The 18,731-nt window shown below is 38.0% G+C and overlaps 1 protein-coding gene across 4 annotated transcripts in view; it reads left to right on the top strand.

Moving 5' to 3' along the window:
* TUBGCP6 (tubulin gamma complex component 6) overlaps positions 1-18,731 on the top strand; it is a 37,476-nt gene that overhangs the window by 15,392 nt on the left and 3,353 nt on the right. Inside the window, exons 10-25 of one of the 4 annotated variants that reach the window (XM_073000586.2) lie at positions 1,864-2,003; positions 2,522-2,671; positions 4,487-4,568; positions 4,656-4,744; positions 4,893-5,008; positions 7,608-7,746; positions 7,866-7,982; positions 8,343-8,390; positions 9,349-10,591; positions 11,154-11,206; positions 12,893-13,085; positions 13,664-13,832; positions 16,607-16,748; positions 17,047-17,241; positions 17,480-17,612; positions 18,145-18,358. In XM_073000586.2, the coding sequence (XP_072856687.2) occupies positions 1,864-2,003; positions 2,522-2,671; positions 4,487-4,568; positions 4,656-4,744; positions 4,893-5,008; positions 7,608-7,746; positions 7,866-7,982; positions 8,343-8,390; positions 9,349-10,591; positions 11,154-11,206; positions 12,893-13,085; positions 13,664-13,832; positions 16,607-16,748; positions 17,047-17,241; positions 17,480-17,612; positions 18,145-18,358 (3,223 nt within the window). Of the gene's footprint in view, positions 1-1,863; positions 2,004-2,521; positions 2,672-4,486; positions 4,569-4,655; positions 4,745-4,892; positions 5,009-7,607; positions 7,747-7,865; positions 7,983-8,342; positions 8,391-9,348; positions 10,592-11,150; positions 11,207-12,892; positions 13,086-13,663; positions 13,833-16,606; positions 16,749-17,046; positions 17,242-17,479; positions 17,613-18,144; positions 18,359-18,731 lie in introns of all 4 variants that reach the window. The other 3 variants (XM_073000584.2, XM_078376751.1, XM_073000587.2) reach the window with 3 other exon arrangements.

The following is an 18,731-nucleotide window of genomic DNA, read 5'->3' as shown; positions in this document are numbered from 1 at the left end:
TCTTTGCCGGCAGAGCCCTGGCTGGGGCTTTCCTTCCTGCCTGTGCCCACCCACCCAGTGTGCTGGCGAGGAGGTTCCCTTCCTGCCCCGCCTCACCTGAGCTCATGAAGGGAGGAAGAGATGGCCAGCCAGCTGGCCACTTGGCTCCTCCGCCCGCCCCAGGCCCACGTCCCGATGCCGGTTCCCCCGCTTGGGCAGTGCGGCTTGCGGGCAGGTCGCCCAGGCGTGTGAAGTGGCCGGGATTGTCACTCGCTTGCTGCATCGAGTCGCCCGGAAAGGGAGAGCCCAGGAAGAGATGGAGGAGGAGCCGCAGAAGCGTTTTGAGGAAGAAGGACCCTTGTCCTCCTCAGCTCCCTTTCTCTCTCTTGGCTCGGAGAAGACGGAGTGGGGGGGGAATGTTGGCATCATATATAAATGGGGGGGGGAGGTAAAAAAGTTCCCTGACTCCTGCTATAGAACAGAGTGCTTTTGTTGTGTAGTTAGGTGTAATCTAGCAGCATATTACGTTTATTGTGTTACAGGACAAGTTACTTCAAGTGCAGGGTGAGAATACGTAATAAGCAATGCTATTTTCTTGTACCTGCTTTGGTCTTGTATTAGCTATATTGTGTCAGAATTTTTTTCAACAGCTGCATCATCATTTTGCCATGAGGATCAATTTTATTCCCTTGTTCCTTTTTCCAGAGATGGTGTTAACATTTTTTTACATTTGACATATGCTTTGTCTTTCTGCTATTCATGAATTTTATCTGTTTGTAAATATGTTTTACATGTATATTGCACAGATTTTGCTTGTCTCTGTATGCATATTCAGTATGGCTTATGGTCACGTGATCAAAACAAAGCAGAGTAAAGGAAATCTGTTTGAAAACTAGTGCCAGCTCAGTAATGCATAGGCTTGACAGTGGGAGAAAAACATACTCAGCAATGACATAAACAAAACAGCTTGTTTACAAAGACTAACAAATAGGTTCCAGTGTCACTTGTGATTACCGTGGCAAAATGGATGGATACATAGTACAAATTGTGGATGTGCTGTTTGGACAGAGCAGTACAGTTTCCTAGGTACAAAATATAGCTGGTGTAACCTATACTGCAACAGGAATGCAGGGTGAAAGAAAATCAGCTGGACTATGTAAAATGAATTGACAATAGTTCCGTGCTTTATAAAAATGGATTGTTCTGAAACAGCCTAAAGGAGGGTCAAGTTCAAGTTTCAAGTTTATTTACGTTTAGTAGCCCATGGGCTATACACTGTGTCAAGTTTTAGAGTTTAAAGGGTCACTTCTTTACCTCATTCACCATTTAGAAAACAACAATTGACTGAGAGTTTGTTAACCACCTTCTATCGGAGTTCGATTGAGAGCATATTATCCTACTGTCTCTGTGTATGGTTCACGAGCTGCACAGTGGCAGAGAAAAAGGCAATTCAAAGGGTGATTAAGACGGCCCAAAACATCATTGGCTGTTCACTCCCCTCTTTGGAAGAATTGTATAAGAACAGATGTAAGAGGAAGATATCTAACATACTGAAAGACTCCTCTCATCCGGGACATCAGCTCTTTAAACTATTACCATCGAGAAGGAGATTCAGGGTATTGAAAGCAAGGACAAGCAGATTCAAGAACAGCTTTTACCCAAGTGCAGTACTGAGTTTAAATGCGGGGCCATAGGTTTTTGGTGGAATTTTAATTGCTGGGAGAAATGGGGTATATATATCTGTATGGTGAGTATTGTGTATATTTTAACTTTTTTTTGTAGTGGTGTTGTCCAGTTTTACCTTGGGGAAGAGCACCTCATTTCGTTGCACCCACTTGTGAGTGCAATGACAAATAAATTTCTTATGTCTTATTTGAATTCTAGACAAACGTTACTGGACTCATGGGTATGTTTTGATCTCAAAAGAAGTAGAAGACTGTGTTCCTGTGTTCCTGAAACATATTGCTAACGATGTATATATCTGTGGGAAAACCATAAATTTGCTAAAGTTGTGCTGTCCAAGGGTAAGTTCTTTTGCTCTTAAGTCATTGATTTGCCACTGTTTATATCAAGGAACAATTGGCCTTGCAGACATTGTTGAATAATAACACCTCTCACTCTTCTATGAGGGAAACATGTTGATCACCCTTGGTTTGCAAGTTCTTTCTTGGAAGATCTGTTTAGCAGTATATTCAGTGTTTCCATTTCAGCTTTTTAGATTTGTTAACAGCAACACTTACCATTCTTTAAATCCATAGGTAAACTCTGACACACATAGCCCTTCACACCCCCAGGTTTCTTTTTATGTTATGTTACAATGCTGATAATATTTGGTATTATTTGGTATAAATAAATTATAAATTTATAATGATTCTATAGTTGGATTTGTTTTCACTTGTACTTTTTGTTATGTTTTATAGTTATTATAAACCCTCTTGTAGTGGAAAGGTTGAAAAGAAATGTAAAAAAATAATGAAATATTAAGAATAATATGCAGGAAAGCTTGGGTTTTACTCTTCGATATTTCCTCTTACTTTTGCAGCATTACATATGCTGGTCTGATATTCCTGTTCCTCGGATTTCTGTAATTTTTTCCCTTGAAGAACTAAAAGAGATTGAGAGAGACTGTGCAGTATATGTGGGCCGAATGGAAAGAATAGCACGTTATAGTACTATCAGCAAGGAAGAAAAGGTAAATTGACTCAACAAAATGATTTTGTATTGAAGTGTGCTCCCTCATACTCTTCTCAAAAGGAAATCCTATTGAGTGAAAGGGGAGTTATTCTTAGGTGCATGACTATAGGGTTGTAGGTTCAAAAATGTCACATTTTGGAGTTTTTCATACATTCATACATGTTTGAAGATCGAGTAATCTTCTAATGCTGACATCCTACTTTTAACGGTGACTGAAACCTGTGTTTAGCATAGTGTCATACTAGAGTATCAATCAATTGATCTTTATTTTGCAGTCTCTGACCCATTAAAATACATACATGTAATATTTAAAACAAGTGGAAGCAATTAAAACATTTCAAGACAGTTAAAACAGTATAGAATGATAAAATAGATTACCCATACATTGTTTTTAATATTAGTATTATATACAATCAATCAATCACACTAGAATAGATTCTAGCGGGGATTTGCTGTGTCAACATCTTTGTAAGTTCCATTGATTTAAATGGGTCTACTCTAGTTGCAACTTGCTTCAGTTCAGTAATTCACAACTAGAATAAGTCAATTTGAATCAATGAAACTCATGGAGGAGTTGACTGACGAAATCACCACTGATTTATTGGGCCTACTCTAGTGCAATTTATTACACTAAACAACAGAATTTCAGCCAATGATGTATGAAAACCAAGGACAACAATGTATTTGTTATGATGTGTAGTCAAAATTTAAAAATGTTTAGGTATTAATAACACAGAGGCAGTTTTGGATGATCTGAATGTGTCTCAGCTTGGATGAGCTGTTGAGGTTCTACTGTGTATAATGTAAGAACCTACTTGATATAAAATAATGGCTGCTAGAAGTAATACAATTTGTAAACCGATCTAAGCAAAAACAGCTCAGGTATCAATCTTTGCCATGTATGACAACTTGAAGAAGGGCAGATACTTGTCTCCTGAGTGTTGGAAGGATCCAAGCTAAAGTTTTTGCCTGCCTCAGCTGCACCACATGTAAAATACAGGAATTAGAGGAGTAATCAAAACACCTTGCAGAATGTTGAATAATCTGCTGTTCTTCCTTCTCTAAGGGAGAAAATGAGATTAATAGAAGGAAGCAAAGGACTGCCAGAGTTCCTGGGAAGATCTTATTTACATATATCGGCCATTTAGTGTAAATGTAGTTCTAAGTTATGATAAAACTAGCTTTTTGGTCCTTCATTATCTTTTTAACTTCCATGTCCACAGGGATTTTTGTGCAGAATTTTGGAACAAAAGGTCTTGCAGGCTTATTTATTTATTAGGCAACCATCAGTGAGGTCAAGGCACTGTACGCTGTCCTGCATTTCACAACAGCCTTGTGAGATAGATTAAGTTATAAAAGTTAGAATGTATACTGCTACATTCTGCATTGTTCACATAATATTCCAGCTATAGCAATCAGGCAACATGCTGTTTTGGCATAGTAGCCAAAGTCAGTGTGCTTCACAAAGCTTGGAAAAGGTTTGTTTTTTTTTACTAAAATTCCCAGAATACCCTCAGCCAGTTAGCTGCCATGGACATGCTGTAACTCTTCCAGGCTCTAAATATATATTTATTCTGGTGCAGAAAAGAAATACTTATTTGCTGGTGCAGCTGTTACTAGTTTTCATTTTTACTTAAAAATGGAGAGACACACTTTAATGTTTGCTCACCAGTTGCAATACTGTAGCTGCCTCCATAGGGCCTCGTTTGTTGTCGAGATGATTTCATTTGAATTATTTGCTCTTTGTTCGTGGAAGTGCACATCTGATGTTTTCAGTGTAAATCACAGTAAATCCTGTAAAATTATCTCCTAGGACCTGCGCATGCAAATTGAAAAACAGGAATTAATTGTTCATGCTAGAGAAACAGCTACTAAAGCTCTGAAAGCCATTACTGGTAAGTTATAGCTATGTTTAAAATTTAGTTGATTTTCTTCCGTGACTTCTATTTTTTAACACTGTGGCATATAAAATTTATCTTTAGACCGACAAGTAGCAGAGAAAATGGCATTGGATGAAAAGAAACGTGTGCAGTTTCAGAAATTAAAAGAACAATTTGTGAAAGATCAAGAGGTATTTGTTTTCATTCAAGTAGGATGTACATTTTGTGGGACTAGCTCTGTAAAGCTAAAAAAGCTTATATTAATATTGATCTTGTTTGAGTATCAAATATGCATATCAATCTATAGTTCTGGATTGTATTTTCTGAATTTATATGTAGCGCCGCCGTGCTCTGAAACAAGAGGAAATTGACGATGATTTCAGTTACACTCGAGAGCTCAGGGAAAGGGAGAAAAGACTAAAGGCCTTAGAAGAAGACTTAGAAAAAAGAGCAAGGTGAGGAAATACAAAGAAAAGAGTATTTTGAAAAGTACAGTAGATGTTTAAAATTTCATGGGATCAAAAAGCCAGTCTTGAACTTCTTCATGTAGAAGATATGCATCCTAGGTTCCTGGTTTTCCAAATGGAAAGTAGGCTTTGGTTAGATACATTTAGAAGAGAACATCATTTGCAAGTATTTCTGTGCTAATGCTAGAAACCTTCAGGCAAGCCATGTTTGAATGTGTGGTTTTAAAGGAGAACATAGATATAGCTGGTGCATCAGAAACCTGGAAGAAACAACTAGTTGGATTAAATCATTCATTCATTTATGTAAAATATTTTTACCTTGCCTTTCTCTTTATAAAAGATTCAAGGAAACATACATCATTAAAAGACAATATTTAAAGCTAACAACAATAAGTATACAAATACTAAAATGGATCTAACAAATACCACACTAAAACATGATAAACAAAAGCAACATCAAAACACGTTAAAAGCAATAAGGTACAACAGCCTATTTTAAAAATCCCACTCAGGCAGCCAGTCATTAAGAGCAAGCTCTCCTGAAGAGAAAAATCTTCACCTGTTTGTGAATAGAAGAAAGATGGGGCCAGCCTGGCATCTTGTGGGAATGAGTTCCAAAGTCTAAAGAGTTTGCTTCATCCCTAGATGCAAACTCTGTAGCAGTTGTAGGCAGTTTGTGGCCTTTCAGAGTGTTGAACTGCAACTCATAAACAGCTGTAGCCAGCAAGGGCGCATGGTGGAAGATGTAGTCCAGCAACATCTGGTAGACTGCAGATTGTTGACTTCTGCCCTGAGAAAGGACAGAGAAGGAGGTGGCATCATTTTCTATATCAGAGAAGATGTGATGTCAAACTAATACAGTCTACCAAAACAGAATTTGAAAATGCATTGGAAAGAGCGGTAAAAAGAGCTGGAAAGATTGCTACGGTACATTTTGGGCGTTTTTGCTTATAAAACATGAGTTGCGGAGGCCACGTGAAAGAAATGGATTACATTATGCACAGGTTGGAGAATGTAGGTAAAGAGAAGTTTTCATTCCTCCCTCCTTACTGTAGAATCTAGGGTTGCCCAGTGCAGTTGAGTGGTGGAGATTCCATAGCAGATGAACAAAGTTATTTTTCCAGACAGTGCATTGTATAATTTGCTTCCACAAATGTATTGATGGCCATAACTTGGATGACTTCAAAAAGGGATTAGACAGAATCATAGGGGATAAATCTGTTAATGACTGCTAGTCAAGCGGCTGTAGATTACCGTCAGTATCTCCAGTTTCAGAAGCTGAATCCCTCTCAGTATCAAATAATGTGGAACATGAATATTAAGGGTGCTGCTGAGTTTAAGGGATTCCCATAGGCATCAGATTCTCTAGAGCAGAAACACAATAATGAACTAGTTGAACCTTTGATCTCATCTAGCACAATTTTTCTCCTATTCTGCTAAGAAACCACAGATTTCTCCCTGAATCCTGTCAGTCTAGTTTTGTGTATGTTTGAACAGGAGCAGATAGTGTGGCCATTTGGTCCCATCAGCATAGCATGAGCAACTTCTCTCTCTATGCTTGCTGCTCATCCGTACCCAGATTGGACCAGGATTCTTCTACTCTCTGTCATCCCCAACAGCACTAAGCCATGGTCTATTAGCTACTTAAGCTGATATATATTACAGCCTTTTTGACTCTTATAAATTTCAAAAATGAATTATACCATCTGCTTTTGATATCGGATCATACCTGTTGGAGTTAATGCTATTTTATAAGTAATACACAGTACATATAAACTTATTAACTCCTCTTGCAAAGAAGAGTTTTTCTGTAAAGCAGAATGTGTTGACAGAGTGACTTAACCTCTTCTATCTTCTAATAGTATTTGCATTTTACAGATTAAGATGTTTGTTTTCAGTTACATTTTTGCTGTTGAGTTTGAGCATAGGAAGCCTGTTCCAATGCCCTACAGGTGTACTGATCCATAAGAAAAGAAGCCCCAGGGGAGAAAGGATTTCTAGTTCAGAAGACCCATGTGTACAACTCATGACATCTGTGGTGTTGTTTAACTTCAAAAATGTGTGTTACATATGCACTCAACCACATGTGCTACTTGATCACTACTACATCAGAGAGAAGAATGCTAAAAGTGCACATGGATATTTAGCCATTGGTAGTTAGCCAGCAACCAAAAGGATACAGGTTAAATATGTGTGTCCTTAGTTGTGGCAGAACTGTCCACTGGAGTGTATCATATATCAATATGTCACTGCCCACCAGAGTATATTATGTTTAGATGAGGCCACTAAAAATGTATAACAGCCATTATTTCATTTGCTGAAATCAGGCTCCATAGTTGGATCAAGATTTTCTAAAGAAATTGATTTTGGAAGCACTGAGTGCGTAGACACATTAGCATGCTATATGATACGTTTATAAATACTTAGATTTTCATCAACATTTTTCTAGGTCTTTGAAGCAGTGGGCAACTTTCTTTTGAAGGGATGGTCTGAGAATTTTAGACTTTGTCCTTTTTGTTCCGCTTTATCCTATTGCATCTCATAGAACATGACAATATGCAATTACTGCTCCTTTTATTTCACCTAGGCAAGAGTTAATTGACCATTACACCAAACTATCTGAAGATGCAGCCCGTAGAGAGAAAAAAGCCTTATGGAAAATTCAGAGGCATAAATTGGAAACAGCCCGCCTCAAGTTCCTATTGGAAGATCAAAAACATATTGAGGTAGTATAAATGTTTTTTTTTTTTTTGTTATTAAAAAAAGGACAAGTGTTTATATTTATTTCAATTACTTACATACGCATTGGGATGTTCAAGGTTTTGATCCCCTTGTTTTTCTTTAGAACATGCTTGAGAAACTTCCAGATAAAAAATACAGGCGGAAAGTAGATATAATTCCAGAGAATCGGTGCCAGGAGGTTTCAGCTGCCACTACGCCTGTAAAAGATTCCAGTCTTCAGGTTGGTGGTGCTTCTTTTATATACAGTATATTATTCAATGATAAGTGTTTAAAAGGGTGTGATGTAAGTAAGTTAATAGCTTAAGTTAGACCATTACTATATGAATGAAGTGGCAAGATTTAATTTATAGTGGGCTTCCCAAATGTTAGAACTCCTTGTGTTAAGTAAGAATCATTGATGTATCCTTAGCATTTTATTCAATAAATGATTGCCCTTACAGCTTCTCCTGTTCTTGGAAACAGAATGAACTTGGTTTTCTGCTCTGCAAATGTTAATATTTCTTTACTTTTATCAAAACAAAATCCTCTCTGGGAATGACCTGGCACTTCCCTTCATCCTTGCTTTTCCCTCTTTTTATAGGCTGTGTTCTATAAACTTATCTCCATGTCACAGAGAGTGTGCCGCACAGTAAGATCCCTGTTTTACAGCTCTATACAGTATACAGTTGTGTCTGCAGTGAGGAATATATGGCTTCGAATGTAACTGACCTGCTTTTCTGCTTTTAAGTGTGGAGTCCCAAGGATTGCTTCTAAGCAGGCATACAACTGTATGTCATGTTGTGTTTGTGCTGTATCCAGGAATGCATGAGAACTACAGTATGATGTGCACTAACTATTTCAAAGACAGACATAGGCAGCTAGCTTAACAGCAGGTCAGTCTGTTTATCCATGTAGTTCAATATAGCTACTCCGACTGGCATCAGTTCTTCAAGGATTCAGGCAGAGATCTTTTCTGTCACCTGCAACTGTGACAAAGTTGGAGATGACAGGGATTGAACCTGAGATCTTTTGTGTCCAAAGTATATGCTTTACCACTCAGCTGTGTTCCCTTGCTTAAAGTTCAATATTTTTAAGCCTATAAATTTGGTATGCAGGAATGTAACAGGTCTTTCTTTAGTGAGTGAAATGCCTGCAGGAGCACTTGGAAAACTCTACGAAGAGAGTTATTATAAGCAAGTCAAAATTAAATATATGGATATAGAAGTGTACAATATGCTGTATTTTGGTGTTGTTGAACACAGTTGCCAAAGTAAGTTCTCTTGCCCAGTAACACTAGAGTAGGTTCATTGAGTCAATGGGCATTTAGTGAGTCAGCTCCTCTGCAAGTTCCATTGATTCAAATGGGCCTACTTTGTGACTTATCATGCTAAAGTAAGTTTCAGCCAGAGTAAACCCACTTGAATCAATGAAACTTGCAGAGGAGTTAACTCTCCAACTCCCCATTGATTCAGTGGGCCTTCTTTAATGCAATTTACTATATTAAGTAACATGATTTTGACCTATGGAAAAAGATGAGGGTGCAGAATAGTTAGTATAAGTAATTTATGTATCAATTACAGCATTTATTTTTCTTCTTTGAACTTTAGTTCACTTCTGCAGAATCTGGTTGTGTAAATGCTTTGCATGTCAGCAGAGATACAGAATCTGAACTGACAGAAGATGATTCAGATGGCAAATCGCTGGACTCAGCACAGCCAGCTAGTACACAGCCTAATCAGTATTCCGAATATGAAGGAACAAAAGCTGCATCCCAGGGTATTTGTCCAGAGGACACAGTCTCGTTGTCAAAGAGCATATCTGAACATGGTCTGGATTTTGAAGATTTTTTACCAAAACCTCAGAAAGAAACACTAATGGCCCCCAGCATAAAGGAGACAAGTTTATTAGAGGAAGCCTTGCAAAATATCAGTTCAGATCTTTCCTTAGATGATCAAATGGGTGAACGAAATTCTGTTGCAAAAGATGAAGCAGAAGAGGTGATCACCCCAGAATACGACTTCAATACTGTTCTCAGGCCTTCAGTTTCACATAGCCATGTCAGGCTGGGAGAAAATGTTTTTGATGTTGAGAGCAGGAGACCTCGATGGAATGTACATGGCCACACGTCTGATGCTAACATTAAAATAGGGGAATATGTGCCTGATATCGAACAATCTCAGCCACATTCAAATCCTCATGGACATTCCTCAGATGCACACATTAAGATTGGGGAATATGCTGCTGAGGAAGAACCTAGCCGGCCTCGCTGGAATATCCATGGACATGTCTCTTCAGGTCATATTCAGATTGGAGAATACATCTCGGAAATAGAGCCCTCAAGGCCCAGGTGGAATATTCATGGGCATGCTTCAGATGCCAACATAAGAATTGGGGAGTATGTGTCCAACATAGAGCCACATAGACCTAGGTGGAACATCCACGGACACATGTCAGATGCCAGTATCAGAATAGGGGAAAACGTTTCTGAAGTGGTGTCTTCTCGACCTCGGTGGAATATTCACGGGCATGCTTCAGACTCGCACATTAAAGTTGGAGAACTGGTTCCTGATTTTGAGACTTTGAAGCCTCGAGGGAACCCCTTTGGCCATGCATCACAGTCGAACATTCAAATAGGGGAGTGGACCCCTTCTACTGACAGCGATCTTATCCCTCACCTTAAAATGATCTCAGGACCTGCATCTGGTTCAACGGTTCAGTCATTTCTGTACAATGAGGCGTCTTCTACAATCACGGAGAATAGTAAAGAACAAGAATCAAGAACATCTGATTGTGCTTCATCTGTTAATTTGAATGAAAAGGAAGAAAGAAAATTGGATGAGGAAGAGGAAGGTGAGTGGCAATCTGTCAAAACTTTGTTTGGAATATATATGAATGAAAATGATATTCTAAATGAATATGTGGAATAGGAATTAGCTAATTATGTATGTTTCCCTCCATTGCCTATAGGTTTTAAACACAGTGTCATGCTTATACAGAATCAATGGAAGGCAACATAGCCATTACCAACTGAAATTCCCTTACAAAACAGAAGAGAAATCCTAGTGCTGATTTGCAGTATTTTAACTTGGTATAAAGGTGACAAACTTGTTAGGTAGTGTTATAAGGTCATTCAATGGGGAACATGAATCATTGGCCAGAATCCAGTTAGTAGTCTCAACTAGAGTAGACTTGTTGAATTGATGGGATTTATGTAAATACTGACTTGCTATTCAGCAGTTAGGTTTACTCTATTTGAAACTGGCAGTAGATTTAGGCCATTATATAATTGAAATGTGTTTTGTTTGCAAAATTCTAGATGTCTTAGGTATAATAAAATGCAAAATAGCATAGTTATTTAGTGTATTTTGCATCTTTTTTTCCTTTCTGCACCTTTCCTTTTTGAATGAAGTAGCAGTCACAATGGATGTTACTGGAGATCTCCATCCAAGTCCTCAGAATTTACAGGTGAGTAGTACCATTTAAAGTTTTGCAGACTACTGATTCCTTCATTCCTTTAAAAGAAAGAAAGAAACTGAATTTAGCTGGAAAATCTTTTTAGCGCTCAACACACTCTGTGTAAGGTTTACAATTTAATTATGCAAGCTACCTCGAGCCAGGTACCTGGGATTGTGCCCAGGTCTTGAGCAGAATTTTGGCTGCAGTACTGCGGTTTAACCCCTGCGCCACAAGGATCCATTAAAAAGCACTATATTAAAATTTACCTTGATCCACATGTCGTACGACCTCTATCATTTTTTTTTCTTGTCGTCAGCGGTCACATGAAATAATATCATTCTTTTAGGAAGGGCTGAGTTTTTGCTGTGAGATCCTAAGGCTGGTGAGAACTGTATGCATTATGGGGCTACAGGCTGCCTGCCAAGGTCCACAATGCAGGCACTAGCCCCCTTGACTTTCCTACCACAGGGCAAAAATAACTGTGATTTCAGAAGCCTGGGAGGAGAGGTTCACTTGAACACCATGCAGTTAAATTATATTTAGTACCTCCTCTTTTCCACCAAGACTTGCAGTTGCATTGTTTCAGAAAAGGGCTAGGTGTGAGTGCACAAGTGCACAGGCTGTGAAGCCTGGAAATGGGGCAGATTATATCCATGGAGTTCCCCCCTTGTCTGTCTCTCTGCCTTGTCTGTCAGTCTGCCTAAAATATTTTTACTCCACCTTTCTCCTAAAAACAACCCAGGGTGGCTTACAACATTAAAAACACAATATTAAAAGCTAAAAAACAGTAAATTATGTTTACTTGTGCTCCTCATATTTGATTGGGCATTCCAGATTCTCTCACCTAAAAAGATATTTTCTTCCATTGACTAAGTAGGTTGCGGCCCACTGTAGAAACTAGGGTTTTGATCAGTCTTGGGCTGTGAACACTATAAACCAGCAAGCTTCCTGCTTCTGTTCCAGGCAAGGAGATGGTGATGGGCCATGTTGGTCTGAGAAATCCTCAGTACTAGCTGAATTACACATGTGTCCTGTGTTTTTTCCTGCAGGAGGAAAGAAGTAGGATTTGGAGAGAAGAGGGGATGCTTCTTCTTTAACCTTTGCTGGGTGGTTGGGGTGTGAACCCTACTGCTGAGCAGCAGCTCAATTCCATAGGCACCCTGTTTCTTTCAACCATAGAAAAGAGAAAGGGGGAAGGGGAGACTGCTTCAGCTCTTGCTAAGCAGAAGGTTCTCCTGCCTTTCCCACAGAAACAGGGGACAGAGTTTGTTTGCTGTTGAGGAGGAAACATTTGTGTCCCATCAGGCCAACAAGAGGAAGGAACTGGGCTGCCAAAATAGTAGTTTGCTGATTTTCACAGGTCAGATTTGGCATTTCTGTGTGCAGTTGTTGACAGAGAGAGAGGTGAGAATTGAAAGACGTTTCCATTCTACTTTTCTGCCTTAAAAAAGGAGTTTTCTTGACGGTGTTTGATATATGTCAGGTGAGTAAGGAGATTTGTGGGGAAGTAGTTTTTTGGCTTGTTCATCGGTGGTGCTACCAATAATGCATCTGTTCCATTTCAGCAATGGGAAATCTGTATCCTAACACTTTTATGCTATTCTGCACTGTCCTGGAACTTAGTTAAACGAAGGGTAGTATATAATGCAAAATGAAAAAGGCAGAATGATGTCCAGATTTTTTTTTTTAAATCAGGGAGAAGAAACTGGAAAATCAGTTGAAGTGGTTCTTTTGAGTGAACATATCTGCCTTTCTGAAGCTAGTGCATCTGAAAGCCAAGACAAAAAATGCGCTCCTATCACCATGTGGAAGAAAGAGGAAGAATATTTGAAAGCTTTATCTGAACAATACTGTCTCGAAGAATATCAGGACAGCTATGATTTGATGTGTGAGTAGTCTCCAAGTGTGATGTGTGCATCAAGATAATATAACAGCTTGATATGTTACCTTTCCAAAGGAGAAGAATGCTGAGTATGCATGTCTGTCTAGAATTCTATAGATCAGAGATGGGGAAACCCACGGCCCTCCAGAGCACACTATTCCCTGCTATCCTCATCCTGTTTCTTTTTAGCACTTGATCCCATAGAGATCATGCCAGTTGATGTGCTGGTGCCAGTTAGTCCAAAAAGCCAGTCTCATTTATTAGATTAGCAGAATCAATTGTGGCCAGAATTGTGAAAAGTCTGATACAAACATGTGCTTCTTCCATTTGTTTGTGCTTTTTTAAATTTTATTTTTTGCATTATTGACCTCTGAAATGCCTTATGTCCTGATGTTGGACATCTCTAGTGCTTTTAGCTTTTTTTTTTTTTTTAGACAGCATTTAAAGATACTTTCATTTTTAAACTCCATTGCAAATTGTGGGTGTAAAACCCTTAGTTTTATATAGAGTAGCATTTATTTTGGATGTCCTTAAAAACAGCAAGTGTAGCTTTACACAAATGCAGTTTTTTTTCTCCAATGCAGCAGAACTTCCCATTTCACATCTCCTACATCATGTGATCCCAAGATCCTATACGTTTCCTGTGGACCCATCAGCACAGTCAGCAACAGATGAAACAGCTGTACAATTAAGTGAACTCTTGTCACTTCCTGTGCTGATGAAACGTTCAGTTACTGCCCCCTTGGTTTCTCAGTAAGTAGCACTGCTGTTCATATATTTCTTTAAAATAACACACTGACATATTCATTAACAGTCTTTTTCTCTTTATTTGGTTGACAGTGTAAGCAGTTGAATGACTTTGTCAACAACAAATGAAAACTAATTCAGCAATATTTGATTTTAAAATACAATAAATATATATTTTACACGACACCTTGTAGTGGATCTGTAAAATATAAATTTTATTCTTTATTATTTTTGTTCATCAGTATCTCATTGGTTGTGCCCAACATATATATATATGTATATATATCTATATGGGCCTTTCATTTTATACAAAAGGGGCTGCCTTTTTAAAGGTCATTTAGTTTCATTTTTCTTTGAATCCAAAAGGCAGGTCAGAAACACAACAAATGTAATTTTTTAAAAAATGGACAAAAGAGGGGGGAATCTCCAAAGAATTGGGGGTTCCCCAAATAAGCATTTAAAAAAGATAAAAAGGGAAAGAATCCAAGATTAAGGTATAAAGGCAGGCAACACAGTCCAAGGGCACCAGGAGAAAGAAAGTATACTTAATTTTGGCTACAAAAGCAAAATATTGACCATTTTAAATTAACTTCATTATGTTTGAATTATGATTAAAGAGCAGAGTGAATTTTTAATCTTGGATTTCAGTTGTTTACGTGTTGCTGCAAGCTTATTTGTTAGATCTCTTTAATGGGGAATAAACTGATGGAAATTTTAGAAGAGATAGTCATGTTAGTCTGTGCTAGAATGTCAGGCAAAAATAAATAAAAAATAAAGATGACAAAAACATTGTGGTACCTTAAAGAGTAAGTGCTATACTGTATTTTAATATGAGCTTTCACAGACAAGTCCACTTCTTCAGACATAAGAGTGGGATTACATGGCAAATACTTATACAGTGGTGCCTCGCATAACGTTTGCTTCGTTTAACGTTTTTTTCGCTTAACGTTTATTTTTTCAGAGTCAGATTGTGCTTCGTATAACGTTTTTCCCTATGGGCGATTTTCGCATAGCGTTTTTGGGACCATGCTTCGCTTAACGTTTTTTGTTTTAGGTCCCCTGCTTCACTTAACAATGTTTTTTTTTTCAATTAAAAAAGTGTCTTAGAAGGGTCAAAAACGGTTCTAAATGCTTGGATTTGTTAGAGGACCCCTTAAGACATGTGCAAACCTGATTTGGCTTTGATCTGACTTTTCGTTAATTTTTTGTGAATTTTTGTTTTTTGGCCCATAGGAACCAATGGACCTGTCAAAATCTGACAGCTCCATGCTTTCCTATGGGGGAGAAAACAATTTACAAAAAATTAACGAAAGTTCAGATCAAAGCCAAATCAGGTTTGCACACAACTTAGGGGGTCCTCTAACGAACCCAAGAATTTAGAACAGTTGCTGAGTCTTCATTAATTTTTTGTGAATTTTTTCTTCCCCCATAGGAAATAATGGAGCTGTCAGATTTTGACAGCTGTCAAAAGTTGGGGGAAAAAAATTCACCATTAATTAACGAAAAGTCAGATCAAAGCCAAATTAACTTTTGCATCCGTTTTAGAGGGTGCAGAAGCTAATCCAAGCATTTAAAACCATTTTTGACCCTTTTATGACACACTTAATTTTGCAAAAATTGACTTCGCAAAGCCATTGAAACATATTGAGTCAGCTACAATACATTCCAATGGAGGATACATTGTATCGTTTAACGATGTTTCCTATGGGTTTTTTCGCTTAAGGACGGCAATCCGTGCCTATTGGAACGGATTAACCGGTTTCCAATGCATCTCTATGGGAAATGGTGTTTCGCAGAAAGTTTTTTTCGCATAAGGGTTTTTTTTTTGAACCAATTAAAAACGTTATGCGAGGCACCACTGTATATGTATACATGCGACCATTACCAAGAGAGACTGTATTTTTAACAACAAGACTGTTGTTTTTGGGGCGGGGGGCACAAGTTGTTGATAGTGCAGCATTTCACACCTGGCAATGACCAATAAGATCCCTGTTGATATCCAGCCACCACCCCCACCACCCCAGGAAGCAATGTTCTGTAAACACTGTCATGATGGCTAAATTAATCCCAAGCTATAGATAGCAAACAGGGACAATATGGTAAGGAATGTCTCTGGTCACCAATGGAGCTTGTAAGGTGGTGCTATTAGATAGTAAGGAAAAGATGGGAATTTCAGCAGATACAACAAAATATTTTACATTTGACAATGATCTAAAAAATCCTTGAGTTCATTGAGATGGGTTTTAAACATATGTACTATATAGTTTTTATCTCAACTGTCTCTCTCTATAGATTCTTGTCCTGTAATTTTTCTTCTCCAGAACAGCAACTTTTAAATCTTGTGCAGAGTGTCCAGGTAAATTAAAACAATTTGAAGTGTAGGTATCTGTGTATCGCCATTCCTGTTATCCAATTTGTGTCCCTTAATTCTTTTGTGCAGAGATTGTCCTGTTTGTCCTATGTGGAGTGCTGAGGGGCATTGTTGACAAAAGATGGGATAGATAACATTGGCAGGGGATAAGGTAATGTTCCTCTGCAAATCAAAACAATTTCTTCCAGCAATGGTTCCTTGTATAAACATACAAATATTTACCATGCAGTCCCACTCCTACGTCAGAAGAAGTGGACTTGCCTATGAAAGCTTACATTAAAATATAACAGTCTTTAAGGTGCCACAATTTTTTTGTCTTGGGCTTTGTCTGACGTGGTGGAAATTTCAGTCTTAATTATTTCATTTAATGTTTGAAATTCAATTGTTCCTTCTTTTCACTTGTTCTTAGTGTTTCCCTTGTGAACAAAGCCATTGTTGATTATTACTTTGTGGAACTGAATGTTGAGAAGCATTTTGGAGCCTTGAGGCATTTTTTGTTGATGGAAGATGGAGAGTTTGCCCAGTCACTCAGTGATCTGCTTTTTGAAAAGGTATTTTTATATACTTTTCTTTAAACCTCAGTTGTTTAGTTTTAGTTTGCTAACACAGGAAACCATGCTTTTGCATTATGTATGTGTGTCCTATACTGCATTTTCTGGTTTACCTAGTTGAACAACACATCTAGGGAAAATGGGGCTACAAAGATCATGAGGACAAGCTCTTGAACATTCTTATATAAGGCTATCTGACTGTTTGCACCTACATAAGCAGGCAGTACTATTTAGTTCTGGAGGAGTTCACTTGTCAAATGAATTGTTTTGTCTCCAACCTGTTGTTTTCTCATTTTAGCTTGGATCAGGCCAGACACCTGGTGAACTTCTAAACCCACTAGTCCTCAATTCTATTTTAAATAAGGCGCTTCAGTACAGTCTCCATGGGGATACTCACTTGGCTTCCAATCTTTCCTTTGCACTGAAGTACCTTCCAGAAATGTTCAAGCCCAATGCACCTGATGCTTTAAACTGTTTAGAGCTGCGGTATAAGGTGAGCAGGCTGACAGGAAAATTGAAAAATGAGTGATACATTTCTCCTATTTGAAATAAATATTTCATCAGAATCATTTGATACCCATCCTTCTCTGAAGCCATTCATAAATGCATTGCTCTTTTTAACAGCCTCTCTGTTTGAACCTTTACCTTGGAAGGCAGCAAGATCTTGTTATTTTATATATTTTTAGGGAGCCATGCAATGATAATAGGTATTTTTTATTATTGTCTTTAAGGTTGACTGGCCCTTAAACATTGTCATTACCGAGAACTGCATGAATAAATATAATAAGATTTTCTCCTTTCTGCTGCAATTGAAGCATATGGTATGGACTCTTAAGGATGTTTGGTTCCATTTAAAGCGAACTGGTGAGATAAATTTGGCTCCTTTTATTTATCTAATTTGCTGTCCCACCTACTTTGATTAGCATATTCCATATATATTTATTTATATCTTTTACCTGTATTCCATGAAAATAGTTTGATTTATTTACATTCAAACCCACATAATTGAAAGTTACTGAATTCTGTTTTATTTTTATAAAAGCTGTTTAAGTCTCTATTCCATAAGTAATGAAAGAAAAAGTCAATTTTTTTTTCTCTAAGGATTCCTGTTTGTTCTGTAAGCTGATACAGTAGTAGTACCCTGGTGCATCACAAACATTACACCAGAAATGCTGCAAAAATGGGAAAACATAAGTAGTTACACTATTTCTCTTTGGGGAGGATTCACTGTGCCAAACCACACAGGCAGATCAGTGCTTTGATTGACCACATGTCAATTTACAGAAACATATTTCAAGAAGAGTTAATTTGCTTCCAATTAATGGGTGCCAAAGTAGTTTAACATTTTAACCCAGAACCAATATCTTGACAAGTTCTGTCTCTTTTGGTTTTTCAGCATTAGTAAAACATGCATCAAACTCTGTCCAGTTTCGGCAGCTCCAGCTTTATAAGCATGAAATGCAGCACTTTGTCAAAGTAATTCAAGGCTATATTGCCAACCAGATCCTTCATGTGACCTGGTGTGAATTTGGAAATAAGCTGTCTTCTGTAGGAAACCTAGAAGAAATTTATAAAACACACGCAGAATACCTGAACAAGGCAATCTTCCGGTAAGAAACATATTAAATACAGTACAGAGAATTTATTTGCTTACAGAGATCTTTAATTTTTGTAAAACTAAGAAAGGACACTGAGCAAAGTATGGGCCTTCATGTGTTGTTGACTGTGACAGAGTTTGTCACTAGTATATGACAGTTCCTTGATTTTTGGCAGGGAAAATGGAGGAGTTGTGTTCTTTGTAATAAAACTTCTATTAACAGTACTTTGGGCCAACATGGCCAACATCTACTGGTAACTCTGTCCATAAAAGGGACAAACTATCACGGAAATCTTCTTTCCTCAGTGGGAAGATGGTCTGAACCTCTCTTGATCCGTGGGTTTTCTCAGGTAACCACTCCTCACTGCACAAATAGTCCCGCAACA

Source organism: Pogona vitticeps, chromosome 5 (genome assembly GCF_051106095.1).
Source record: "Pogona vitticeps strain Pit_001003342236 chromosome 5, PviZW2.1, whole genome shotgun sequence".
Classification (NCBI taxonomy): domain Eukaryota; kingdom Metazoa; phylum Chordata; class Lepidosauria; order Squamata; family Agamidae; genus Pogona; species Pogona vitticeps.
This window is presented reverse-complemented; position numbering and strand designations above follow the sequence as displayed.